At 59.9% G+C, this 25,762-nt stretch overlaps 1 protein-coding gene across 1 annotated transcript; it reads left to right on the top strand.

Moving 5' to 3' along the window:
• The first annotated feature begins 316 nt into the window (after positions 1–316).
• Positions 317–25,699, top strand: CCDC78 (coiled-coil domain containing 78). The gene is made up of 16 exons (XM_054390903.1): positions 317–349; positions 983–1,111; positions 1,428–1,514; positions 2,318–2,497; positions 10,123–10,290; positions 10,371–10,421; positions 11,619–11,707; positions 12,693–12,771; positions 13,231–13,356; positions 16,065–16,276; positions 19,377–19,548; positions 20,283–20,320; positions 21,637–21,703; positions 22,518–22,618; positions 25,026–25,059; positions 25,679–25,699. Exons 1-16 carry the CDS (start codon positions 317–319, stop codon positions 25,697–25,699), a joined length of 1,587 nt encoding a protein of 528 aa, XP_054246878.1.
• The last annotated feature ends 63 nt before the right edge of the window (positions 25,700–25,762 follow it).

The raw sequence follows: 25,762 nt of genomic DNA, 5'->3' as shown, positions 1-25,762 counted from the left end.
GGCTGTGGGGCACAGGCCACAAGCTAAATAGTGGTACCTCCAACGTGGCTGCTCTGGGGGTGTCTGCTGAGCTTGCTGGGTGCTGTCTGAGGCATGCAGAAGCTTCCTAGCCAGCCCTTAGCAGCTCCTGGAGTGCCTGCAACCAGCAGCTCCACCTTAAAATCCAGTGGGATGCCTGCCACACCCTCTGGTAACCAAAGTTGATAGCAACAGGCAGGACCTCGAGGGGAAGTTTCCTGCCTTGGAGATCCTTAGAGCCTTCCTTAGCTCTTCAGTCCCTGCCTGACATCCTGCAAAGCTCCTGACCTCCAAGCACATGGGTTTGGGAAGTGGAGCAGAGAATGAGGATGTGAGTACTGGGATAGAGCTCCTCATGGACATGTGAGGGTCTGCAGCCCCTTCCCAGCTCCAGGGAGGGGATTCTGCCCCTCTGCTGTGCCTGCTGAGACCTCCCCTGCAGTGCTGGGGCAGCTCTGGAGTCCTCAGCACAGAAAGGGAGCTGTGGGAGCAGGGCCAGAGGAGGCCACAGCAGTGCTGGCAGGGTGAAAGCCCTCTGCTGGGAGGTCAGGCTGGGAGAGTTGGGGTTGTTCAGCCTGGAGAGGAGAAGGCTCCAGGGAGACCTTCTGGTGGCCTCACAGTGCTTCAAGGGGACAGAAGAAAGCTGAGGACAGAGTTTTTCTCAGGGCCTGTTGGGATAGGCCAAGGGGGGATGGTTGGAAGTGAAAGAGGGAGACTGAGAGTAGAGAGAAGGGAGAAAATGTTTGGCAGTGAGGGTGGGGAGAGCCTGGCCCAGGCTGCCCAGAGAGGTGGGAGCCCTCTGCAGATGAAATCCTAATTGCAAGAGGGAAATGGCAGCTGAGGATCCCTGCTGCACTCTGGAGAAGCTCTGAAGAGCTGGAGGTGCCAAGCTTTGCCTCCAGTGCTGAGAGAAGGACAAGGATGGCTCTGCTGGCTGGCTCCAAGCTCCTGTCTGTGTCTCTAGGTGAAGCTGCAGGACAGGAGCAAGGAGCTGCAGCAGCTCAGAGACCTGCAGGAGAGGACAGGGAAGCTGCCTGGCTCCAAACCAGACCTGCCTGCCAGGGTGGGCTTCAGTGAGGAGGAAAAACTGAAGGTAAAGCAAAACCTTTGGAGAAATACAGGGGAGAGCTGAGCTGTGAAGCTAGCAGCTGTGCAGGGACAGATGTGCTGGGAGTTGTTGGACCTTCTTCCTAGGGCTGTGTTTGTTAGAACCACAGAATCACTTCAGCTGGAAAAGGCCTCCAAGCTCATCAGCTCCAACCATTAACCCAACACTGCCAAGTCCAGCACTAAACCATGGCCCTGAGTCATGCTGTGTTGTGCTCACCTTCCCCAGCACGACCTGTGGAAGCAGTCCATTGGCCTCAGGGGCTGTCCTTGGCCTTGCTAAGGTCCTTTCTCTCTCCTAGATGACCAAAGACCTCCTTGATGTCCAGATTGAGTCAAACAAGATGAAGGAGCAGTATGAGATGGAGAACTTTGAACTGAAAAATAAGGTAAGGAAGGCACCCAGGAGTTGGAAGGAGGTGTTTGCAGCTCTGCCAGGACTTACCTCCAGACCTGCAGATCCACTTTTGCTTTCCTTGGCTTCTGCTCTGGCTTTAGCTAGAGCAGTGGTGCCCCCCTTGATGCCCTCCACACCCTGAACCTCAACTCCACCTAAGCAGGAGGAGAAACATCTCTGTGAGGGTGCTCAGGAAGCTTCCTGAGGCATGACTGCAGCACACAGAGTGCTGCCCAAAACCTCACCCCCAGAAAAAGTATGTCCAGCAGGAAGAGAATTCCAGGAGAAGACAACTGCCAAGGGCTGTCAGTGTCTGCTGGATGGGGAGAGATCCAAGGCTGGGATTGACCACCAGGCACCACAGCAAGAGAAAGATTCTTTATGTGGGAAAGGAGACCAGGAGAAGGCCATTAGGGCTGCTCTGCCCTGGTCAGGCCACAGCTGGAGTCCTGGGTCCAGTTCTGGGCTCCCCAGTTCAGGAGAGACAGAGAAGTGCTGGAGAGAGTCCAGGGGAGGCTGCAGAGCTGCTGAGGGGCCTGGAGCAGCTCTGTGAGTGTCCTTGTGTGGAGAGCTTCCAACCCCCCCTGGGCATTGTGCTCCTGGGCATTGTGCTGTGGGTGCCCTGCTGGAGCAGGGCTTGGGCTGGGGGAGCTCCAGAGGTCCCTTCCAGCCCCACCCTGCTGGGGTTCTGGGAGGTCTCTTGAAGTCATAGGGTGCCAGAAGCTGCTTGGCCAAAGCAATGCCCTGCGAGTGCTGCTGCTCTGTGCCGTGCTTGCATTCTGCTGTCCCCCGCAGGTGCTGGCGCTGGAGCAGCGAGCGGCGGAGCTGGAGCGGTGCCGCCGGCAGGGCAGCAGGGAGCGCAGTGCCCTGCGGGAGCAGCTGCAGACGCTGCAGGGCCGGCGGCAGGAGCTGGCCGAGGAGTACATCGCTTTGAAAAGCAATTACCTGGCCCTAGGCAAACAGCTGGACCGGGAGGTGAGACCATCTGCAGGCTGCTGGACTCCATCCCACCCTTGCCAGGCACTTGTGGGTTGTGTGTCTGCTGCCCCAAATCGTCCCATCAGGGTGGGGGTGGGAAGGGACCTCTGGAGCTCCCCCAGCCCAAGCCCCTGCTCCAGCAGGGCACTCACAGCACAATGCCCAGGAGCACAATGCCCAGGGGGGGTTGGAAGCTCTCCACACAAGGACACTCCACAACCTCTCTGGCCAGCCTGCTCCAGCCCTCCAGCACCCTCACACCAAACAACTTTCTCCTCCTGCTCACATCCAACCTCCTGCCTGCCACTTTGTGCCCCTTGCCCCTTGTGCTGGCCCTGGGCACCACTGAGCAGAGTCTGGCCCCAGCCTCTTGCCCCCTACCCACAGCTCCTTTAGCTCTTGCTGAGCATTGCTCAGCTGCCCTCTGGGGCTGCTCTTCTGCAGGCTCTCAGCCCCAGGGCTCTCAGCCTTTGCTCCTCCATGTCAAGGGAGATTCTCCTCCCACTCTACTCTGTCCTGTTGAGGCTTCATCTGGAGTCTTTTGTCCAATTCTGGGCTCAGCAGTTAAGGAAAGACAGGAAACTGCTTGAGAGGGTACAGCAAAGGTACAGCAATGATGCTGAGGGGCTGGGAACACCTCTCAGGCTTGGGGCTGTTCAGCCTGGAGAGGAGAGGACTGAGGGGGAATCTTCTCAGTGCTTCAAGGGTGGTAGTCAAGAGGATGGGGCCAGGCTTTTGTCAGTGGTGCCCAGTGGCAGGACCAGGGGTAACAGACACAAACTGGAACACCTGAGGAGGAACTTCTTTACTTTGAGGGTGGCAGAGCCCTGGAGCAGTCTGCCCAGAGAGGTTGCGGATTCTCCTTCTCTGGAGACATTTGTCCTGTGTGCTCTAGGTGACCCTGTTCTGGCAGTGGGGCTGGATCTCCAGAGGTCCCTTCCAGCCCCTGCCATGCTGTGATTCTGTGAAACAGACCCCACCTGACCCTGCTGTGACATGAGCAAGCTCTTACCAGCTGGGCACTGGCACTGAGGCACCTGCAGCAAGGTTGCTGATGACACCAAGCTGTGGTTCTGGACCCACATGAGGGCAGGGATGGCATCCAGAAGGATCTTAGGCTGGAGAACTTGGCCAGTGCCAACTGCAGGAGGTCCAGCAAGGTCCTGCATCTGGGTCAGGTCAACCCCAGGCACAAATCCAGGCTGGGGGCAGAGTGGGTTGAGAGCAGCCCTGAGGAAAGAGCCTTGGGGGTGTTGGGTGCTGAGCAGCTCCCCAGGAGCCAGCAGTGCCCTCCTGCAGTCCAGCAGGCAGCTGTGTGCTGGGCTGCAGCCAGAGGAGTGTGGGCAGAGGGCAGGAGAGGGGATTCTGCCCCTTGGCTCTGCTCTGCCCACACCTCACCTCCAATCCTGCCTCCAGCTCTGCTGTCCCCAGCAGGAGAAGGACTCAGAGCTGTGGAGTGAGGCCAGAGGAGGCCACAAAGATGCTGCAAGGGCTGGAGCAGCTCTGCTGTGAGCACAGGCTGAGGGAGCTGGGGGTGTGCAGCCTGCAGAGGAGAAGGCTCCAGGGGCACCTCAGAGCTGCCTGCCAGGACCTGAAGGGATCCTGCAGGAAGGCTGCAGAGAGACTTTTGCTGAGGGGGTCTGGAGCCAGGCCAAGGGGGAATGGTTTGGAGCTGAGGCAGAGCAGGGTTAGAGTGGAGCTGAGGAAGAAGTTGTTGAGTGTGAGGGTGGTGAGAGTCTGGCACAGGCTGCCCAGGGAGGCTGTGGCTGCCTCCTGCCTGGGGGTGTTGAAGGCCAGGCTGGATGAGGCCCTGAGCAGCCTGGGCTGGTGGGAGGTGTCCCTGCCCATGGCTGGGGGTTGGAGCTGGATGATATCTGAGGTCTCTTCCTCCTTGAGCCATTCTATGATCATCACCCCAGGTCTACCTTTTCAGGCAGTTTGCTTTCATTTCATGTCAGGGTTTCCTTAGGTCACCTGAGGGAGTGACACCAAAGCTTTGTTCTTTCATGCTGCTCACCTGGGTTTCCAAGCAGGCTCCTCATGGTGGAGCTGAGTTTGTGATTCTGTGGTTACCTGAGTTTGGTAATTTGATCTTTTTTCTCCACATTATATCTATGTCACAGCTCAGCTCCAAGAGGCTTTGTGAGCTGTCAGATGGCACAGCTTGGCTGCAGAAGCAGAGAAGCACCTGGTTGGACAAGACCTCTAAGATCCTTGAGTCCAACCTTCACCCCAACCCCACCATGGCCACTGAAATATATCCCCAAGTGCCATGGCCACACATTTCTTGAACACCTTCAGGGATGGGGACTCCACCACTGCCCTGGGCAGTGCCTTCCAGGCCTGGACAACCCTTTGGGGGAAGAAATTGTTCCTCATGTCCAACCTACACCTCCCCTGAGGCAACTTGAGGCCATTGCCTCTCCTCCTGTCCCTTGTTCCTTGGGAGCAGAGCCCAAGCCCCAGCTCTCCTTTCAGGGAGGTGGAGAGAGTAATGAGGTCTCCCCTCAGCCTCCTCTCCTCCATGCTCAACACCCCCAGCTCCCTCAGCTGCTCCTCACAGTGCCTGTGTCCAGGACTTCACTGTGTGCAGGTCTGGAGTGCCCAGAGCTCTCCCACTCTCCCCCTGCTTCCCTCTTCCCCTACTCCTCCACTCTCCCTCTGCCCCTGCTCTCCCTCTCCCCCTCCCCCTGCTCCCCTGCTCTCCCCCTGCTCTCCCTCTCTGCCTCTCCCCCTGCTTCCCTCTTCCCCTACTCCTCTCCCCCTGCTCCCCTGCTCTCCCTCTCCCCCTGCTCCCCTGCTCTCCCTCTCCCCCTGATTGCCCTCTTCCCTTTCTCCCCTGCTCCCCTTTCCCCACTTCTCCTCCACTCCCCCTGCTCCCCTGCTCTCCCTCTCCCCTGCTCTCCCTCTCCCCCTGCTCCCCCTGCTCCCCTTTCCCCACTTCTCCTCCACTCCCCCTGCTCTCCCTCTCCCCTGCTCTCCCTCTCCCCTGCTCTCCCTCTCCCCTGCTCTCCCTCTCCCCGCGTTCTCCCTCTCCTGCTCTCCCCCTGCTCCCTCCCCCGCCCTGCCCAGCCCCGCAGGCGGTGCAGAGCCCACGCTGTCCCCAGTGCCCTGGGGGCACCCTGCTGGCACAGCCTTTCTCTCCAGCCAGCCCAGAGCCCCTCGGTGTTGGGGAGGAGGGGGTCAGGGCGGGGCCGGGCACGGGGCCCCCCGGCTGCCACCAGCCTTTGTTTGCCTTTCTTCTGCATGGCTTGAGCGGGCTGCAGGGGAAGGGCTGGGAGCTGCTCTGGTTTCAGAGGGAAGGGCTCTGCCTGCTTTGGGGGTCAGCAGCTCTGCAAACCCACTCCATGCAAGCAACTCTCTGAGTGCTCTTTCAAACCCTCTGGTCACTGGGAGCTCAGCACTCAGCAGCTCCAGCTTCTGGAGCCAGAATCTGTCTATGGCTGAAACTGACTTCAAGAGATCTTCCTCTCTTCCCCCCCTCCTGCTTCCCCTTCTCTTTGAGCTGGAGCAGATGAGTGACACCCTCCAGCCTGCCTCCCCCAGCAGAGAGTTCAGCCAAGGGACCTGGTGCTGGGAGGTGTGGGGCTAGACCCAGATGTGCTGATTCAGTTCAGCAGTGCCCAGTCTGCCTTTGGAGATTGATGGGATGATCATTGCACTTGGAAAAGACCTTTAGGGCCATGGAGTCCAACTCCCAGGTCTGCTGAACCATGGCCTTGGTGAGCTCTGCTCTGCTGAGCTCCTGCAGAGGAGCATGTGGGGGGATTCTGCCCCTCTGCTCTGCTCTGCTCAGACCCCACCTGCAGCACTGCCTCCAGTTCTGGGGCCCCCAGCACAGGAAGGACCTGGAGCTGCTGGAGAGGGCCAGAGGAGGCCATGAAGATGATCAGAGGCTGGAGAAGCTCCCCTGTGGGGACAGGCTGGGAGAGTTGGGGCTGTGTAGCCTGGAGAAGAGAAGGCTCCAGAGAGACCTCAGAGCAACCTTCCAGTACCTGAAGAGGCTCCAGGAGAGCTGGGGAGGGACTTTGGAGAAGGGCTGGGAGTGGCAGGATGAGGGACAATGGCTTGGAGCTGGGAGAGGGGAGAGTGAGAGTGGAGATGAGGAAGAAATTCTTTGCAGTGAGGGTGGAGAGACACTGGCACAGGTTGCCCAGGGAGGCTGTGGCTGCCTCCTGCCTGGAGGTGTTGAAGGCCAGGCTGGATGAGGCCTTGAGCAAGCTGTGCTGGTGGGAGGTGTCCCTGCCTATGGCAGGGGGTTGGGACTGGATGGTCTTTAGGGTCACTTCCAACTCATTCCACGGCAGCAGTTCACAATCAGGAGGACAGCAGCTCATGACAATCCTGATGAAGTGAGGTAGAGGCTGTTGGGCAGCTCCTGTCTGCTTCCCCCCAGCTGAGGCATGGCAGTGGCTCTGGAGGAGGGGAGCTCAGCTGCTGGCAGGGTGTGAAGCTGTGCTGGGTGCTGCCAGAGCACGAGGCAGGGCACATGCAGCCTGCTACCAGCCTGCTGCTGAGGCACAGCTCAGCCTGCAGCAAGCCTACTGGCTGCTCGTCCCCAGGGGGGTGCAAGATGTTTGTCAAGGCTGAGATCTTCTCAGGTGGTTGAGGTTTCTGAAGGATGGGTTGAGCAGGTGAGCAGCAGCAGCAGGCTGCTTTCACAGGGTGCTGCAGCAGCTGAAAGCACAGGGAAGGAGCTCTGTGCCCACGCAACAGCCTGAGGATGTGGTGGAGCAGAGTCCAGAAGCTGAAGGTGAACTCCTTGGCTGTACCTCAGAGAGACAGAGAAGTGCTGGAGAGAGTCCAGGGGAGGCTGCAAAGCTGCTGAGGGGCCTGGAGCAGCTCTGTGAGCAGCAAAGGCTGAGAGCCCTGGGGCTGAGAGCCTGCAGAAGAGCAGCCCCAGAGGGCAGCTGAGCAATGCTCAGCAAGAGCTAAAGGAGCTGTGGGTAGGGGGCAAGAGGCTGGGGCCAGACTCTGCTCAGAGTGGTGCCCAGGGCCAGCACAAGGGGCAAGGGGCACAAAGTGGCAGGCAGGAGGTTGGATGTGAGCAGGAGGAGAAAGTTGTTTGGTGTGAGGGTGCTGGAGGGCTGGAGCAGGCTGGCCAGAGAGGTTGTGGAGTGTCCTTGTGTGGAGAGCTTCCAACCCCCCCTGGGCATTGTGCTCCTGGGCATTGTGCTGTGGGTGCCCTGCTGGAGCAGGGCTTGGGCTGGGGGAGCTCCAGAGGTCCCTTCCAGCCTAACCTGCTGGGATTCTGTCATCCATAGGCTGAGGCTCACCCCAGGTTCTTGGCTCTGACTCCTGAATATCCCTGCCCGAGGCACAAGAGGCTCCAACTTGGCAGGCTGGGACTTGTCAGGGCCTGGGCCTCTTGCTCATTATTTTCCCAGTGTGGACTTTCCCAAAGGAAATGGGAAAAGCAGCCTGGGGTTCTGCCCCCCCTCCCCTCCCCTTCCCTTCCCCAGCTCCCTTCCAAGGGCAGACAATGAACCCTTTACACATTCCCAATTACAAGTGCTACTTGTGACCTTGCCAATATGTTGTCATGGCTGCTGGGTGCAGAGGCAGCTCTGCAAGCTCATTTATGGGCCCTTGGCCGGGGCCAGCCCCAGCCCCGGGGACTGTCCCCGAGTTGTCCCTGCTCCCATTGTGGGGCTGGGCTCACACATGGCCCCGTGCCTGTCCCAGCCAAGGAGCAGGGAGCTGGCCTCCAGAAAGATGCCAGCCAGGCTCTTGCTGCCTGTTCTCCAGCTCGCTGTAAATTCTTCCTTTTCAAGGCTCTGACCTTTCCTCCCCTCCCCGTTTCCTCCTCCTCCTCCTTTCTTCCTCAGCCTCACGCTGTCTGCACAAAGCGAGGCTCCTGGAGGCAACCCAAACGGCTCTGCCCCGGGCTCCAGGGAAACCTCCTGAGCAAGGCTTGGGAGCTCAGGGCAGGCAGTGAGGACCAGCCCAAACCTGGGGCTACCTCTGCTGGGGCAGAGGCTGCTGCTAGGGGCTGCCCTCAGCCCCTCCGCTGCGGCCGCAGGGGGGTGGCTGTGGGGTGGGGAGGGAGCAGGGGCTGCCTCTGCCTGGCTGTCAGCTTTCACAGCTGTACAGCTCACCTCTTTGTCAGCCTCTTTTTCTCCTCTCCCCTCTCCCCCAGCCCACCCTGTGCTATCTTTTGATAAGCTATTCTCTCCACGGATGACTCAGCTGACCTCTGCCTCCCATCCTCCCCATTCACTGCCATGGTAACAATTACTCAGGCTTGTCCCCAGCCATAAACCTCATCAGAGCTTTGTTAGCTCCAGAGAAACCCTCCCGGGAGACATGAATTCCCCCAGTGTTGCTGGCAGCTCACCTGTAACAGAGCTGTGCTCATTCAGCTCCTCTTCCTCTTTTGGGAAGGCTGTCACTCTGCTCCAGCAGGGCTTTGAATCTGGCTGCCTACACAGGGCTGTGGGCTGGCTGCTGCTGCAGGGATGCTTCCCAGCCCCACTGCAGTGAGCTGGGTGCTGACAGCCCAGAGGGATCATAGAAGCAGAGAACTGTTAGGGTTGGAAGGGACCTCAAGACTCAGCCAGGTCCAACCCCCCTGCCATGGCCAGGGACACCTCACACCACAGCAGGTTGCTCACAGCCACATCCAGCCTGGCTGCAAAAACCTCCAGGGATGAGGCTTCCACCATGGAGATGAGGCCCTTCCCTCACATGATGGTGGCCAGCACTTCTTCAGATTCTTGGGCATCCCAGCAACCTCTGGGAAGCTGTGTGCAGGGCACAGGAGGGAGGTCAGGATGGGGAGGTGGTGGCAGAGATGTGTACTGGGATCTGTAGCTGAATAGGAGTGAGGTTACAGGTGGCCAAGGAGGACAACAGTGTCCTGGCTTGTGGCAGTAGGAGCAGGGCAGGGACTGTGCCTCTGTGCTGGGCACTGCTGAGGCTACAACTCAAATCCTGGGGTCAGTTCTGGGCTCCTCACTCCCAGAAGGACATTGAAGGCTGGAGCAGGGCCAGAGAAGGGCAAGAGAGCTGGGGAAGGGTCTGGAGAAGAGGGCTGGGGAGGAGCAGCTGAGGGAGCTGGGGGTGTTGAGCCTGGAGAAGAGGAGGCTGAGGGAGACCTCATTGCTCTCTGCAGCTCCCTGAGAGGAGGCTGGAGCCAGCTGGGGCTTGGGCTCTGCTCCCTAGGAACAAGGGACAGGACAAGAGGAAATTGCCTCAGGTTACATCAGGGGAGGTTTAGGCTGGACATGAGGAACAATTTCTTCCTGAAAAATGTTGTCAAGGCCTGGCCCAGGCTGCCCAGGCAGTGGTGGAGTCCCCATCCCTGGAGGAGACTCAGAGCTGTGTAGCTGTGGTGCTGAGGGCCATGGCTTAGACTCAGCCTTGGTAGAGTCAGAGCATGGTTGGACTCCATGACCTTAAAGGTCTCTTCCAGCCAAGTGGTTCTGTGTTTGCATGAAGCACCCAGATGCCTGGGGATGATTCTCTGCCTTTCCATCAATGATAGCTTTGGAGCTCAGGGATGGAACCGGGAACTCAGTCTTGCTGTCAGGAGGGGCTGTGTGAGCTCCTGCCTCGAGTACACCCAGCAAGGTGCTGAGCAGCCTTCTTCAGCCTCTTTCCCTTCTTCTTTCACCTGGCAGGTGATGAAGAACAAAGAGCTCAGCACAGAGCTGCTCAACCTGGCCAAGGGCAGGAGCAGCCTTCCCCACACAGAGAGCAACCAGCCCCCAGCCCTGGCTGGAGAGGCCTCTGGTGAGCTGGGAAGAGCCAGAGCCAGGCTGCATGGTGACTCTGCTCAGGGGGTGAAGGTAAGGACCTGCCTGCCCCCTCAGCAGCTCCTTGGAGAACAAAGATCTAACAGGCACCTTCTGTCTCCTGCTCAAACCAGGCAGAAGGCGCAGCTCCCTCTGGACACCAGCAGCAAGAGCTGGAGGCAAACGTGAGTGTGTGTGGGGGGTCTGCTGCTGGATCCCTGGGGAAGCACAGGGGGGATCTGTTCCTGCTGCTCCTGATGCTCTCCTGGATTTGGGGTCTTGAGCTGGTTTTGACTCTTTGTTGGTGTTGGTGTTGGTGTTGGTGTGAAGCTGTGCAATGGAAAAAGGAGCCTGGAGAGACTGCAGAGAGGTGGCAGAGGGCAGCTGTGCTCCCCTGGATGAACAGAGGCAGGAGTTCAAAGGCCACCCAGAAAGAGGACATTTCTTTTCCTCTTGCTGATGCTGGAGAAGGCTGAGGATGATGAAGCACCCAGGGTGCTCCCTGCCTCCTTCCCTTCTGCAGCCCCTGCCAAACCAGCCTGGGCTCTCCCACTGACCCAGAGCTCCTGCTGGGAATGTGGCTCTCAGTGTGAGAGTTTCCCCTGGGAGAGGGACACTGAGCTGCCCTGTGCCCTGCCTCCAGACCAAACACTGCTCCTGCTGGGCCATGGAGTGCTCCCCTTAACCCAGCCCTTCCCCTCCTGCCCTGCCAGGCTGGAGGCTCTCCTCACTTCAGCCCCCTGGAGAAGGACCTGGGGGTGCTGGTGGGCAGCAAGTTCTGCATGGGGCAGCAATGTGCCCTGGGGGCCAAGAAGGCCAAGGGGGTCCTGGGGGGCATTCAAGAGGAGTGTGCCCAGCAGAGCCAGGGAGGTTCTCCTCCCCCTTTGCTCTGCCCTGCTGAGACCTCCCCTGGAATATTGCATCCAGTTGTGGGCTGCCCAGTTCATGAGGGACAGGGATCTGCTGGAGAGAGTCCAAGGGAGGGCTGCAAGGATGCTGAAGGGCCTGGAGCAGTGCCTGGGGAGGAGAGGCTGAGAGCCCTGGGGGTGTTCAGTCTGGAGAAGAGACTACTGAGAGGGATCTGATCAATGTCTATCAATATGTGAGGGGTGGGGGTCAGGAGGGAGGGGACAGGGACAGGCTCTGCTCACTGTGCCCTGGGATAGGCCAAGGGGCAATGGATGGAAACTCAGCACAGGAGGTTCCAGCTCAACATGAGGAGGAACTTCTGCACTGTGAGGCTCACAGAGCCCTGGAGCAGGCTGCCCAGAGAGGTTGTGGAGTCTCCTTCTCTGGAGACTTTCAAGACCCAATCTGGATGCATTCCCCATCCCACCTCCCTCTCTGAGCTCAGCTCATCTTCCTCTTCATGTGTCCCTCAGTTGCCTGGAGACCAGGATCACATCAAAGTGGAGCTTGAGAAGCTGAAGAAAACCTATGACTTGCAGCAGCAGAAGCTGGAAGAGAGAGTGTGAGTGTCTGAGGGCAGCTCCTGCTGCTGGCCTGGGGCTGTCTGGAGCTCAGGGAAGCAGAATGAGCTCCTTGGGAAGAGGAAGAGGAGGCAGCCTGCCTTTGGTGGGATACAGGGGGAGAAATGAGGAGTCACCCTTGGAAGAAGTGAGGCCTGCAAGCAAATCCTGATGTTTGCAGGGCTCTTAAGGCTGCCTGCCTAAAGTTGGTGCTGGTTAAAGGCTGTTAAGAGGGCTGGAGAAGCTCTGCTGTGGGGACAGGCTGGGAGAGTTGGGGCTGTTCAGCCTGGAGAAGAGAAGCTCCAGGGAGACCTCAGAGCAGCCTTCCAGTAGCTGAAGGGGCTCCAGGAGAGCTGGGAAGGGACTTTGGATAAAGGCTGAGAGTGTCAGGATGAGGGACAATGGCTTTGAGCTGGGAGAGGGGAGAGTGAGAGTGAAGAGGAGGAAGAAATTGTTTGGAGTGAGGGTGAGGAGACATTGGCACAGGTTGCCCAGAGAGGCTCTGGCTGTCCCCTCCCTGGAAGTGTTGCAAGCCAGGCTGGATGAGGCCTTGAGCCCCCTGGGCTGGTGGGAGGTGTCCCTGCCCCGGCAGGGGGCTGGAACTGGGTGGAACACTTCCAACCCAACCCATTCTGTGATTCTATGACAGTGCCAACCTTTGAAAATCCTCCTTGTGCAGCCAACACAGCAAGCATGGCACAGCCCAGAGATGAGCCCAGCCCCAGCACCTGCCCCCACAGTGGGCTGGGATGGAATCAGTGTCCCAGCAAAGGGCCACTGCAGGAGCAGCCTCTCTGCTGGGGAGGACACTCAGCTCTGGCTGCAAGAGCTCTGTGGCTGCTGGTTGGCAAACATCTAAGGGCTGGCAGCTGCTGCTGAGAGGTTTCTGGCCTGCTGTGGTGATCTCCTTCCCCAGGCTGGTTCTAGTGGACCTTCAGAGAAGTTTGAGGGGGTGAGACTAAACCTCACTTCTTCCCATGTGCCCAGGGTGGCGATGGAGAAGGAGCTGCAGGAGGCAAAGGCAGCGACTGGGCAGAGCCAGCAGAAGCTGGTGGAGCAGTCAGCGGTAAGGGAAGGCTTCCCTCAGCCTCATCCTGCTGCTCCTGGGTGCCAGGAGCTGCTCCTGCAGCTGGCAGGGGGTGGATGCCTTGTGCTGAGGTACTCCAACACCTCTCCCTCTGCAGGGAGTTGGTGATGCCAAGGTGCTGTGCAGGTTCCTTCTGCTGGGGTGTGAGGCACATGGTGGAAGGTGCTGCTTGCCAGGGCTGGTGGGAGGAAGCTTCATCACTGAGTTGGTGAAATCACTGAGGTGGGCTTGGGGAGGGGGGCATTGCAAATGGCAGAACAGAGACTCTGACCACTGCCTGGGGGCTCCTGGGCACCTTCTCAGCTCTGGTGAAGCTGAATACCTGCAAATGAAGGCCCCCTCCTTCCCCTTCCCCCTCCCTTATCTGTTAGAGAGCTTCTCAGTGTCCCCTGCTTGGCCCGAGGGCGATGGCAGCAGGCAGGTGTTTGCTGTCCCTAGGTGCTGCTGAGCTCCCAGAGGCAGCTGCAGGAGGTGGAGGCAGAGAACTCGGAGCTGCAGCTGCGGCTGAAGGAGCTGCAGGAGGATTGTCGCTGCCGGCTGGCTCGGTACCTGCGGGAGCTGGCGGTGGGTACCCTGCTGAGCAGGGACAGCACACAGCAGGGAGCAGCAGCAGCTGAAAGCACAGGGAAGCAGCTCTGTGCCCACACAACAGCCTGAGGGTGTGGTGGAGAAGGGCCCAGAAGCCGAAGGTGAACTCCTTGGCTGTACCTCAGAGAGACAGAGAAGTGCTGGAGAGAGCCCAGGGGAGGCTGCAGAGCTGCTGAGGGGCCTGGAGCAGCTCTGTGAGCAGCAAAGGCTGAGAGCCCTGGGGCTGAGAGCCTGCAGAAGAGCAGCCCCAGAGGGCAGCTGAGCAATGCTCAGCAAGAGCTAAAGGAGCTGTGGGTAGGGGGCAAGAGGCTGGGGCCAGACTCTGCTCAGTGGTGCCCAGGGCCAGCACAAGGGGCAAGGGGCACAAAGTGGCAGGCAGGAGGTTGGATGTGAGCAGGAGGAGAAAGTTGTTTGGTGTGAGGGTGCTGGAGGGCTGGAGCAGGCTGGCCAGAGAGGTTGTGGAGTGTCCTTGTGTGGAGAGCTTCCAACCCCCCCTGGGCATTGTGCTCCTGGGCATTGTGCTGTGGGTGCCCTGCTGGAGCAGGGCTTGGGCTGGGTGAGCTCCAGAGCTCCCTTCCAGCCCCCAGCCTGCTCTCCTGGCCTAGTGGAGGAGTTTCTCCATGCTGGTTGCGGCCTGCTTCCCCTCCAGCCTGGGCCATGGAGCACAGCAGGCAGTGGGAGCCATGGTTGCTGCTGGGAGAGGGCTCTGTGCCCTCAGCTTGCCCTGGGGCAGCAGGTACCAGCCCCTCTCCTTGCCCAGGTTTGCTGTATGGCCACAGGAAATGGTCTCTAAGTTTTGCTGGGACTTCTCTTGGTCAGATTACTTGGACTGGAAGCTTATTTACTGTGGCTGCCTTCCAGCTGGCTTCCAGTCTCCATTGCCCTGACAACCTCCCTTGCCAGGCTGGGCAATGCCACTGCCAGCTTTGCTGCTGGCTCCGTGGTGACACTGCTGCTGTCCCCACAGGGAGCTCTGCCAACCCCTGTGGGGACAGAGCTCTGGGACAGCAGTGCCTGGGACCTGCCAGCCCCCATGGGGACAGAGCACAGAAGACCAGAGCAGAGATGGGAACACCTGGACGGCCTGCAGCTTCCATCCTGGTTGCTGAAGGAGGCACACACCTGGTTTGCCTCACAAACAGCCATGCCAGGGGGAAATTCACTGTTCCTGAGCCAGATCAGGGCTTGGGAATGGCACATAGCCTGGGAGGGAACTCCTGGGGACCTCTCCTGTGCACAGGAGCAGTCAGTGCCTGCAGCAGGCTGCCCAGAGAGGTTGTGGAGTGTCCTTGTGTGGAGAGCTTCCAAGCCCCCCTGAGCATTGTGCTCCTGGGCATTGTGCTGTGGGTGCCCTGCTGGAGCAGGGGCTTGGACTGGGTGATGTCAGGAGGTCCCTTCCAGCCCCTGCCATGCTGTGACTCAGGAACTGTCACTCCCCGGAGCAGCTGAATTTCCACCAGAGCAGTGCTGAACCATCTCCTAGAGCTAGGAGACAGAATGTGGCAAGAAGCAGGGACTGGAAGTGCTGCTGCTGCAATGGCTGCTCAGATGTTTGGCTTTGGTGAGCCACCCCTGGTAGGATTCTGACACAGGAGGTCCATTCTGAATCCCCCAGATCCAAGCCATGCTCCAGGAGCTTCAGCCTCCCACTGGCTGCCTTCTGCTGGGTGCCGCTTTGCCTCTCTGGCCGCTCCTCCTCCTGGCAGCAGGAGGATATTTTTGTGTTCCCTCCCTTCTATTCCTACAGCAGGAATGTATTTAAAGGCCCAAGTGAGACAGCTCCAACTCTGGAGCAGACTTAGCTCATGATTAGTGGCTGTACCACGACTCATGTTCTTAGGGATAGCACAAGAGCAACTCAAATCCTGGGCTCAGCTTTGGGCTCTTCACTCCAAGGACACTGAGGGCTGGAGCAGGGCCAGAGAAGGGCAAGAGAGCTGGGGAAGGGTCTGGAGAAGAGGGCTGGGGAGGAGCAGCTGAGGGAGCTGGGGGTGTTGAGCCTGGAGAAGAGGAGGCTGAGGGAGACCTCATTGCTCTCTGCAGCTCCCTGAGAGGAGGCTGGAGCCAGCTGGGGCTTGGGCTCTGCTCCCAAGGAACAAGGGACAGGACAAGAGGCAATGGCCTCAAGCTGCCCCAGGGCAGGTTCAGGTTGGCCATGAGGAACAATTTCTTCCCCTTGAGGGGTGTCCAGGCCTGGCCCAGGCTGCCCAGGGCAGTGCTGCAGTCCCCATGGCTGGAGGGGTTCCAGAGCTGTGTAGCTGTGGTGCTGAGGGCCATGGCTCAGTGGTGCCCTGGCAGTGCTGGGGTAAGGCTTGGACTGGACGAGCTGAAAGGTCTCTTCCAGCCAAATGATTCCATGATTCCATGGTAACTGCTCACAGCAGCTCCTGTTTCTCAGGCAGATCTCCCCCAGTGTGCAGATGCCCTCTCTGTCCCCAGAAACCATGGTGGCAGTCAGCTTTTCCTGCTCCTAGCCCATGGAAGCTGTTCCCTATTTCCTGGGCTGCTACCATAAATATGCCTGGACCTTCCCTATGGAAATGGCTCATAGGCTGTAGGGAAAGACCTCCCAGAATCATGGCCTGGTTTGGGTTGGAAGGGACCTTTAAAGGTCATTTAAAGGTCAGCCCCCTGCAGTCAGCAGGGACAGATCACTCCACATCCATCTCCTGCTCTCTTTAAAGACCTACATGGACAGCAAATCCAGCAATGCAGCAGGGCCCCCCAAAGGCCCAGCTGGTCATGCTGCCATGAAGAGCTTCGTGGAGAGGCTGCTGAAGGACATCAGAGCTTCCTATAAGGCTCGGGAGGAGCAGCTGGCCACAGCAGCTCGGAGCTACAGGAAACGGCTGAGGAGCTTGGCCAGGAAGCATGAGAGCCTCCTGATTGCTTATGGGTAGGGCTGGACTGGGCTGGGACTGGGCTGGGGTAGGACTGGGCTGGGATGGGATTGGGCTAGGCTAGGACTGGGCTGGGGTAGGACTAGGCTAGGATAGGACTGGGCTAGGGTAGGACTGGGCTAGGGTAGGACTGGGCTAGGGTAGGACTGGGCTGGGGTGGGACTGGGCTGGGGTAGGACTGAGCTGGGATGGGACTGGGCTAGGGTAGGACTGGGCTAGACTAGGACTGGGCTAGGGTAGGACTGGGCTGGGGTAGGACTGGGCTAGGGTAGGACTGGGCTAGGGTAGGACTGGGCTGGGGTGGGACTGGGCTGGGGTAGGACTGAGCTGGGATGGGACTGGGCTAGGGTAGGACTGGGCTAGGGTAGGACTGGACTAGGATAGGACTGGGCTAGGGTAGGACTGGGCTAGGGTAGGACTGGGCTAGGGTAGGACTGGACTAGGATAGGACTGGGCTGGGGTAGGACTGAGCTGGGATGGGAATGGGCTAGGGTAGGACTGGGCTGGGGTGGGACTGGGCTAGGTTAGGACTGGGCCAGGTTAGGACTGGGCTAGGGTAGGACTGGGCTAGGGTAGGACTGGGCTAGGGTATGACTGGGCTAGGGTAGGACTGGGCTAGGGTAGGACTGGGCTAGACTAGGACTGGGCTGGGGTAGGACTGGGCTAGGCTAGGACTGGGCTAGGGTAGGACTGGGCTGGTGTAGGACTGAGCTAGGGTGGGACTGAGCTGGGGTGGGACTGAGCTGGGGTGGGACTGAGCTGGGGTGGTACTGGGCTGGGGTAGGAATGGGCTAGGGTGGGACTGGACTAGGGTGGGACTGAGCTGGGATGGGAGTGGGCTAGGCTAGGACTGAGCTGGGGTAGGACTGGGCTAGGGTAGGACTGGGCTGGGGTAGGACTGGACTAGGGTAGGACTGGGCTGGGGTAGGACTGGGCTAGGGTAGGACTGAGCTGGGGTAGGACTGGGCTAGGATAGGACTGGGCTGGGGTAGGACTGGGCTAGGATAGGACTGGGCTGGGGTAGGACTGGGCTAGGATAGGACTGGGCTAGGATAGGACTGGGCTAGGGTAGGACTGGGCTGGGGTAGGACTGGGCTAGGATAGGACTGGGCTAGGATAGGACTGGGCTGGGGTAGGACTGGGCTAGGGTAGGACTGGGCTGGGGTAGGACTGGGCTAGGATAGGACTGGGCTGGGGTAGGACTGGACTAGGGTAGGACTGGGCTGGGGTAGGACTGGACTAGGGTAGGACTGGGCTAGGGCCTGCCTGCCTCTGCCTCCTTTGCTGCCCCCTGCAGGCTCAGTGGAAGTGTCCCATGACAGCCAGAGCCCTGGCAAGGGGAAGGCAGATGGGGCTGTGAGCTGGAGCTGAGGATCTGGAGTCACTGAGTGGTTTGGGTTGGAAAGGAGCTTGAAGATCACCCAGTTCCAACCCCCTGCCATGGGCAGGGACGCTTCCCACCAGTCCAGCTTGCTCAAGGCCTCATCCAGCCTGGCCTGGAACACCTCCAGGGAGGGGACATCCATCTCTGTCCTTAATGTAGGGTGAGAGTTGGAGTGCAGGTTGGGGGGTGCAGAGCAGAGGTACCACAAATAACTCCTCCCTCCCAGGCAGGAGGCAGCCACAGCCTCCCTGGGCAGCCTGTGCCAGACTCTCACCTCCCTCACACTCAACAACTTCTTCCTCAGCTCCACTCTAACCCTGCTCTGCCTCAGCTCCAAACCATTCCCCCTTGGCCTGGCTCCAGACCCCCTCAGCAAAAGTCTCTCTGCAGCCTTCCTGCAGGATCCCTTCAGGTCCTGGCAGGCAGCTCTGAGGTCCCTCTGGAGCCTTCTCTTCTTCATCCAACCTGGCCTGGAACACCTCCAGGGAGGGATCATCCATCTCTCCCTAATGCAGGGTGGGAGCTGGAGTGCAGGTTGGGAGGTGCAGAGCAGAGGTACCACAAAAAACTTCTGCCTCCAGCCCAGCCCTGCAGCCTCAGCTCTGCTCTGCAGCTCTGGCAGCAGCTTGGGCTGTGGGAAGCAGCAGAACTTCTCCTGGCATAAAAGCCACAAATAGCTCAAGGACAAGCTCCCCTCAGAAGAGGCTCCCAGGAACACTGAACATGCTGCTGGGCTCTCCCACTTCTGTGCAAGGTGGACAGAAGCCAGCAGGTCCCAAGGGAGTGGCACCTCCAGTGCTCAGGGCTGTAGTGCTGAGGGGATTGGAAGCAAAGGGATCTGGACAGGCTGGAGAGGTGAGCCCAAGCCATCCTCCTGATGATCAACAAGCTCCTGCACATGGGTTGGGGAAATCCCAAGCACAGATCCAGGCTGGGTGAGGAGTGGCTGAGAGCAGCCTGGAGGAGAAGGCCTTGGGGGTGTCAGTTGGTGACAAAGTCCCCAGCAGCCAGCAGTGGTCACTGGCAGCCCAGAGCCAGCTGTGTGCTGAGCTGCAGCCAGAGCAGGGAGAGCAGCAGCACAGGGAGGGGATTCTGCCCCTCTGCTCTGCTCTGCTCAGACCCCACCTGCAGCACTGCCTCCAGCTCTGGGGCCCCCAGCACAGGAAGGACCTGGAGCTGCTGGAGAGGGGCCAGAGGAGGCCATGAAGATGATCAGAGGGCTGGAGAAGCTCCCCTGTGGGGACAGGCTGGGAGAGTTGGGGCTGTGCAGCCTGGAGAAGAGAAGGCTGCAGGGAGACCTTAGAGCAACCTTCCAGTAGCTGAAGGGGCTCCAGGAGAGCTGGGGAGGGACTTTGGAGAAGGGCTGGGAGTGCCAGGATGAGAGACAATGGCTTGGAGCTGGGAGAGGGGAGAGTGGAGAGGAGGAAGAAATTGTTTGGAGTGAGGGTGGGGAGAGACTGGCACAGGTTGCCCAGGGAGGCTGTGGCTGTGCCCTCCCTGGAGGTGTTGAAGGCCAGGCTGGATGAGGCCTTGAGCAGCCTGTGCTGGTGGGAGGTGTCCCTGCCCTAAGCAGGGGGTTGGCACTGGGTGGTCTTGAAGATCCCTTCCAACCCAACCCAGTCTGTGCCACTTGTGCCCCCTGACCCCCTCCTGGAGCCTGTGCAGCTGTGGTTTGTGCCAGCCCAGGGACTGACCCCTCTGGCCTATTGCAGGCTGCAGCGAGAGCAGATCCGTGCCTGGGGCAGCAGCACCATGGACTGCGGCCCCGCAGAGCTCCACTTCGCCCTCACAGAGCCTGAGCTGCTGACCAGCACCGCCCGGGAGCTGAACCGCCTGCGGGAGGAGAAAGCCAGGCTGGAGCTGCAGCTGCAGGAGGTGCAGCAGGTGGGGGCCAGGCTGGAGCTGCAGCTGCAGGAGGGGGCCAGGCTGGAGCTGCAGCTGCAGGAGGTGCAGCAGGTGGGGGCTGGGCTTTCTCTGGTGCTGAAAGTGGGGAGGGGGCTTGGGGGGGGTGAGTGTGACTAGTGACAGATTCAGCCCCTTCCCCAGGCCTCCCCTGAGGATTCTCTGTGCCTCTGGCACGGGGAGCAGTGGTGCTTGCTCACCTCCTCCTTTTGGGAAGGGACAGGATGTCCTGGCAGTGCCCCTGGGGCTGTGCAGGGTGAGGCACAGTTAGATCCAGGAGGCTCCATGGGCACGTCCATGGACTGGAGTCATGGCACTGTGGGAGGGCTGCTGCAGATGCCAGGGGAGAGCTACCAGGCCAGCAGACTCCCTGGCTGCCTGGAGAGATGACTAAGGGAGGACAGGATATGGTGCTCTGTTCCTGGGTGCCTTTACCTCAGCGTGAAGAGCTGAGCAGACCAGAGTCAGGTGTGCAGCTCCACCTCCCCTCACTGGTGCTGCCTGGCCAGAGCCAGTTCTTGATTTGCATGAGATGCACTTCAAACTCCAGAGGTTGGGAGACCTAAACCTTAAGGTTGTGCTGCAGCTCACCTCCTTGCAGGGCAGTGGGGCCTGGTAGGGTGCTAGGAGGTTCTGGGCCACCTTGGAGTGAGCGGGCTGTGGTGAGCTCCTGCTGGTTTCCTGCTCACAGGCTTGTGTTCTCCCTTTCCCCTCAGAACAGGCTGAAGCACAGCTCTGCCCTCCCTCCTGAGCAGTAAGTGCTGTTTGCTTCCCCAGGTCTTGGTCCTTCTGAGGTCTCCTTGCTGTGGGGATGGAGGAATCCGAGCTGGCTGGGCTTGGAGATGGTAATGAGCAGGCAGGAAGCAAGCTGCTGGGGAGGCTGTGAGAAGAGGAGGCAGCTGCTGCCTGCCCGCACTGAGCTGGGCCTTGGGGCCTGAGCCAAGGAAGCTCTTAAGCACATGTTTGGCTTCCCCATATTTGCTGTCCCCCTCATCTCTTTAGAAGCTGATGTTGAACACATGGCTGAGTGCTTTTGTGGGTCACAACCTGGGAAAGGAGCATGGGACCCCAGCAGTGTGGGCTGGAGGGGAGAACCTCCCTCCCAGCACAGCAGCTGGGCTGGAGCCCTTGGGTGACCCTGCACTGATGCCTCCCTGGCTTCCTGACATGGCCTTCATCTGCCTGGGTTAGAGGGGTCTCTGCCCCCTGCTCCATCACTCTGCTCAAGCTCTCTGTGGAGAGGTGGAACAAAGCCTGGGAGCAATCTGAGCAGGGATTTCCCAGGCTTTGAAATTGTGGAGGCTTAGAAAACACATCAGGTACTGGGTCAGTACTGGGTCCAGTCATGTTCAACATCCTCATCAACCACATCTGGAGTCCTGGGTCCAGTTCTGGGCTCCCCAGTTCAGGAGAGACAGAGAACTGCTGGAGAGAGTCCAGGGGAGGCTGCAGAGCTGCTGAGGGGCCTGGAGCAGCTCTGTGAGCAGCAAAGGCTGAGAGCCCTGGGGCTGAGAGCCTGCAGAAGAGCAGCCCCAGAGGGCAGCTGAGCAATGCTCAGCAAGAGCTAAAGGAGCTGTGGGTAGGGGGCAAGAGGCTGGGGCCAGACTCTGCTCAGTGGTGCCCAGGGCCAGCACAAGGGGCAAGGGGCACAAAGTGGCAGGCAGGAGGTTGGATGTGAGCAGGAGGAGAAAGTTGTTTGGTGTGAGGGTGCTGGAGGGCTGGAGCAGGCTGGCCAGAGAGGTTGTGGAGTGTCCTTGTGTGGAGAGCTTCCAACCCCCCCTGGGCATTGTGCTCCTGGGCTTTGTGCTGTGGGTGCCCTGCTGGAGCAGGGCTTGGGCTGGGGGAGCTCCAGAGCTCCCTTCCAGCCTAACCATGCTGGGGTTCTGTGACTCTCATGACCAGGCACAGAGACAGCACCATGTGCCCTGAAGAATTTTGGGGCACCAGGAGAGTTGGAGTTTATGGTTGGATGTAGAGAGTTGTGTCCAGCCCCTGCCCAGAGCTGGGTGACCTGTGGGTGGGCTGGGCTGAAGGTCTGGGCATGATCAGACTCTGCTTTTCCTCTCCTAGGCTGCTGGCTGAGAAGGGCTGGGCAGAGCTCAGGAAACAGCTCCAGGAGTTCACACACAAGACCCAGGTAAAGCTCAGTCAGAGCTGCCCCAGCCTGGAGCTGGGAAGCTTCCCACAGAGCCTTGTGTGGCTTGGTCTCAGCCCAGCAAGTCCCCACTGGCAGCCCCCAGCCAGTGATGCACCCAGGTCACTGCCAGCAGCAGCAGGGCAGCCCTGGGAGCTCCTCAGTGCTGCACTGTGCTGCTCCTGCCTGGGCAGCTGTGTGACCACCTGGCTCTGGGTTTGGCCTGCCTCAGGTCTGGCCTGAATCTGAATCATGGAATTGGTTAGGTTGGAAGAGACTTCAAGAAGGTTGGAAGAGATCATCAAGACCTGCTCCAGCCCCTCAGTGTCCTTCTTGGAGTGAGAGGCCCCAGGCTGAACCCAGGATTCAAGCTGTGGCCTCAGCAGTGCCCAGCACAAGGTGGCAATCACCTCTCTGCTGCTGCTGCCACACCATTGCTGATCCAGGCCAGGCTGCTGGTGGCTTCTTGGCCACCTGGGCACTCCCTGGCTCCTCTTCAGCCCCCTGGACATAGTGATCCTGGGCAAGCTGCTGTGGGGGACCCTGGCTCTGGACTGGGTGATCTCCAGAGGTCCCTTCCAATGCCCACCCTGCTGGGATGCTCTCCTGGGGTGACCCTGGCCCCAGGCTGCCTGGCTGGTGCCCTGCAGGGCTGGTACCTGCACAAAGCTACTCTCCCCAGGCACACTTTGGTTGCTCACATATGATGCCAGAGCTCAGGGATGAAGAAGTGCCCAGGCTCACTTGGCAGAGGGGCACTGAGCCCCTTCCCTCCCACAGCCTTCCCTGTGGTCTCCATGTTTCCTTGCCTCCCCAGGAGGATCTGGAGCAGGAGAGAAGCCAGCTGCTGGCTCGGGCGGTGGTGGCAGAAGAGCAGGTGGCAGAGCTGCAGGAGTACATAAGCAAGCACCTGGCAAGGTGAGCTGCTGGCACCCCCCTGCATGTGCTCTTGGCTCTCTGCTCCAAGCTTCTCTCCCAGGCTAATTGCTGCTGACATCACCATGGCCACCAGGCTGCCAGCCCCTGGCCTGGCTGCTGCCTTCCCCCAGTGCTGCCATGCTCAGGGTCCTGTAGCACGTCCAGCTGTGAGGGCAGCTGCCCCCAGCTCCTGCTCCACAGGGCAGGGGGGGCTGAGTCGGCTTCCCTCTGTGCCCACCCAGCCTTCAGCACCTGGGCTGTCCCTCAGGGGTCTACACTGGGACCAGTGATCTTCAATATCTTCATCCATGACACAGACATTGGAGCCAGGCTCCCTCAGATGGCACCAGGCAGGGTGGTGTGGGTGGCACATGTGATGGGATCCATCCAGAGGGACCTGGGCAAGCTGGAGAAGGGAACCTTGGGAGCCTCATGAAGATCAACAAGGCCAAGGGCAAGATCCTGCACCTGGACCAGCACAGCCCCCAGTACCAACCCAGGCTGGGGATGCAGGGCTGGAGAGCAGCCCTAAGGAGAGAAGGACCTGGGTGTGCAGAGCTGGCCAGGAGCTGGCACCAAGCACTGCCAGCCCAGCCCCAGCCTGTCCTGGGCTCATCCCCAGCAGTGTGGGCAGCAGGGGCAGGGAGGGGATTCTGCCCCTCTGCTGTGCCTGCTGAGACCTCCCCTGCAGTGCTGGGGCAGCTCTGGAGTCCTCAGCACAGACAGGGAGCTGTGGGAGCAGGGCCAGAGGAGGCCACAGCAGTGCTGGCAGGGTGGAAGCCCTCTGCTGGGAGGCCAGGCTGGGAGAGTTGGGGTTGTTCAGCCTGGAGAGGAGAAGGCTCCAGGGAGACCTTCTGGTGGCCTTGCAGTGCTTCAAGGGGACAGAAGAAAGCTGGGGACAGAGTTTTTCTCAGGGCCTGTTGGGACAGGCCAAGGGGGGATGGTTGGAAGTGAAAGAGGGAGATTGAGAGTGGAGAGAAGGGAGAAATGTTTGGCAGTGAGGGTGGGGAGAGCCTGGCCCAGGCTGCCCAGAGAGGTGGGAGCTGCCCCATGGCTGGCAGCAGTGCAGGGCAGGTTGGTTGGGTCTGGGAGCAACCTGCTCTGGCTGCAGCTGTCCCTGCTGGCTGCAGGGGGTTAGGCTGGATGAGCTTGAAGGACCCCCAACCCAGTCTGGGATCCTGGGATCCTTTGGAGGAAGCTAAGAGAGGCTTTGCCTAAAATCTAAAGCCATCCAGCAGCACCAAGTCCTCTCCCTGGCTCATCAATCCCTGAAGCTGGCAGAACAGCTGCTGGGGCAAGGAATGGTGAGAAGCAGCAGGTCACATCTGTCAGAACAATGATCCAGCTGCTGGAACCCCCCAGCCAGCTCGGCTGTGAGCTCAGGTTGCTGCTACCATAACCCAGCAGAGCCAGCACAGCCCTTAGCCAGGGCTGGGGGTTTGGATCTGCTGGGGCTCAGCTCCAAGCACAGCTCAGTGCCTGGGCTGGCTGCTGTGTCCCAGCTGCCACTGCATGTCCTTAGCATGCAGCAAACAGTGGGATTAAATCCCACAGTCCCAGCAGTGTGGGGTTGGAAGGGAGCTCTGGAGCTCCCCCAGCCCAAGCCCTGCTCCAGCAGGGCACCCACAGCAGCTTGCCCAGGAGCACAATGCCCAGGGGGGGTTGGAAGCTCTCCACACAAGGACACTCCACAACCTCTCTGGCCAGCCTGCTCCAGCCCTCCAGCACCCTCACACCAAACAACTTTCTCCTCCTGCTCTCATGCAACCTCCTGCCTGCCACTTTGTGCCCCTTGCCCCTTGTGCTGGCCCTGGGCACCACTGAGCAGAGTCTGGCCCCAGCCTCTTGCCCCCTACCCACAGCTCCTTTAGCTCTTGCTGAGCATTGCTCAGCTGCCCTCTGGGGCTGCTCTTCTGCAGGCTCTCAGCCCCAGGGCTCTCAGCCTTTGCTCCTCACAGAGCTGCTCCAGGCCCCTCAGCAGCTTTGCAGCCTCCCCTGGGCTCTCTCCAGCACTTCTCCTGAACTGGGGAGCCCAGAACTAGGTCCAGAACTCCAGCTGGGGCCTCCCTAGGGCAGAGCAGAATGGGAGGAGACCCTCCCTTACCCTGCTGGCCACACTCTTCTTCATGCCCCCCAGGACCCCATTGGCCTTCTTGGCCCTGAGGGCACCTTTCTGCCTCATGGGGAACTTGTTGTCCCCCAGCACTCCCAGGTCCTTCTCCATGGAGCTGCTTCCCAGCAGGTCCCTCCTCTCCTGTCCTGCTGCAGGAGGTTGTTCCTCCCCAGGGGCAGGACTCTACACTTGCCCTGGCTGAACTTCATGAGGCTGCTCTCTGCCCAGCTCTCAGCCTGTCCCTAGCACTCAGCAGTGCCCAAGCAGGCAGTGCCACTGCTGCCTCCCTTGCAGGTACAAGCAGGAGGTCCTCCAGCTGCAGCAGCTGGCTGGCAGCACAGGGCTTGGTGCTGAGCTGGCCCCCAGCCAGGACCCTCAGCCAGGGGGCAGGAGCCCTCCACCACGGCTCTGAGGAGCAGCACCTTAGGAAGGAGCAAGACTTAGAAAGGCTTAGATGGAAGAAGCTTTCTGTGCTGTGGACTGGCCAAGGTGAGTATCCCCTGGGAGGCACAGCCAGGGGACTCACATGGGTGGCCTTGGTGTCAGCTTCAGAGGACTAAACATGGACAACTGTGCCTCAGCTTCCCTCTGAGCCCTTGGCTGGAGGATTTTGGTGTTCCCCCAACACATCTCACCTCTGGATACAGGGCAGCTTCCCAGGCTGTGGGGCTGCAGTGGCAGGTTCCTCTGCCTGGCGTGATTTTTCTCCTGGGTCAGAGCCAGACCCGGGTCCAAGGCCTAGCACTGCTCCTGCCTTTGTTTCCTCCTCAGCTTCTCAGAGATAAGGCCAGGACTGGTTCATGCCAGACTGTGGTCCAAGAGCTGCTCTTTCATGGTGGAAAAAGCTTTTCCCTCTGTGTTTAAGTGGCACAGGGAATGGTCTGCAAGGTGAGCAGGGCCAAAACGATCCTGCAGCAGAAGCTGAGCTGGACAATGTCCCTCCCCAGCTGGACAAACATCCCTCCTGAGCCAGCTTCAGAGGGATGATGGAGCAAAGCAAAGCAGTGGCTGCTCTGGCTCCAGGAGCACCC

Source organism: Indicator indicator, chromosome 22, assembly GCF_027791375.1.
Source record: "Indicator indicator isolate 239-I01 chromosome 22, UM_Iind_1.1, whole genome shotgun sequence".
NCBI classification, from domain to species: Eukaryota; Metazoa; Chordata; class Aves; order Piciformes; family Indicatoridae; genus Indicator; species Indicator indicator.
The sequence above is the reverse complement of the archived record's forward strand: the minus strand, read 5'-3'. Positions and strand labels throughout refer to the sequence as shown.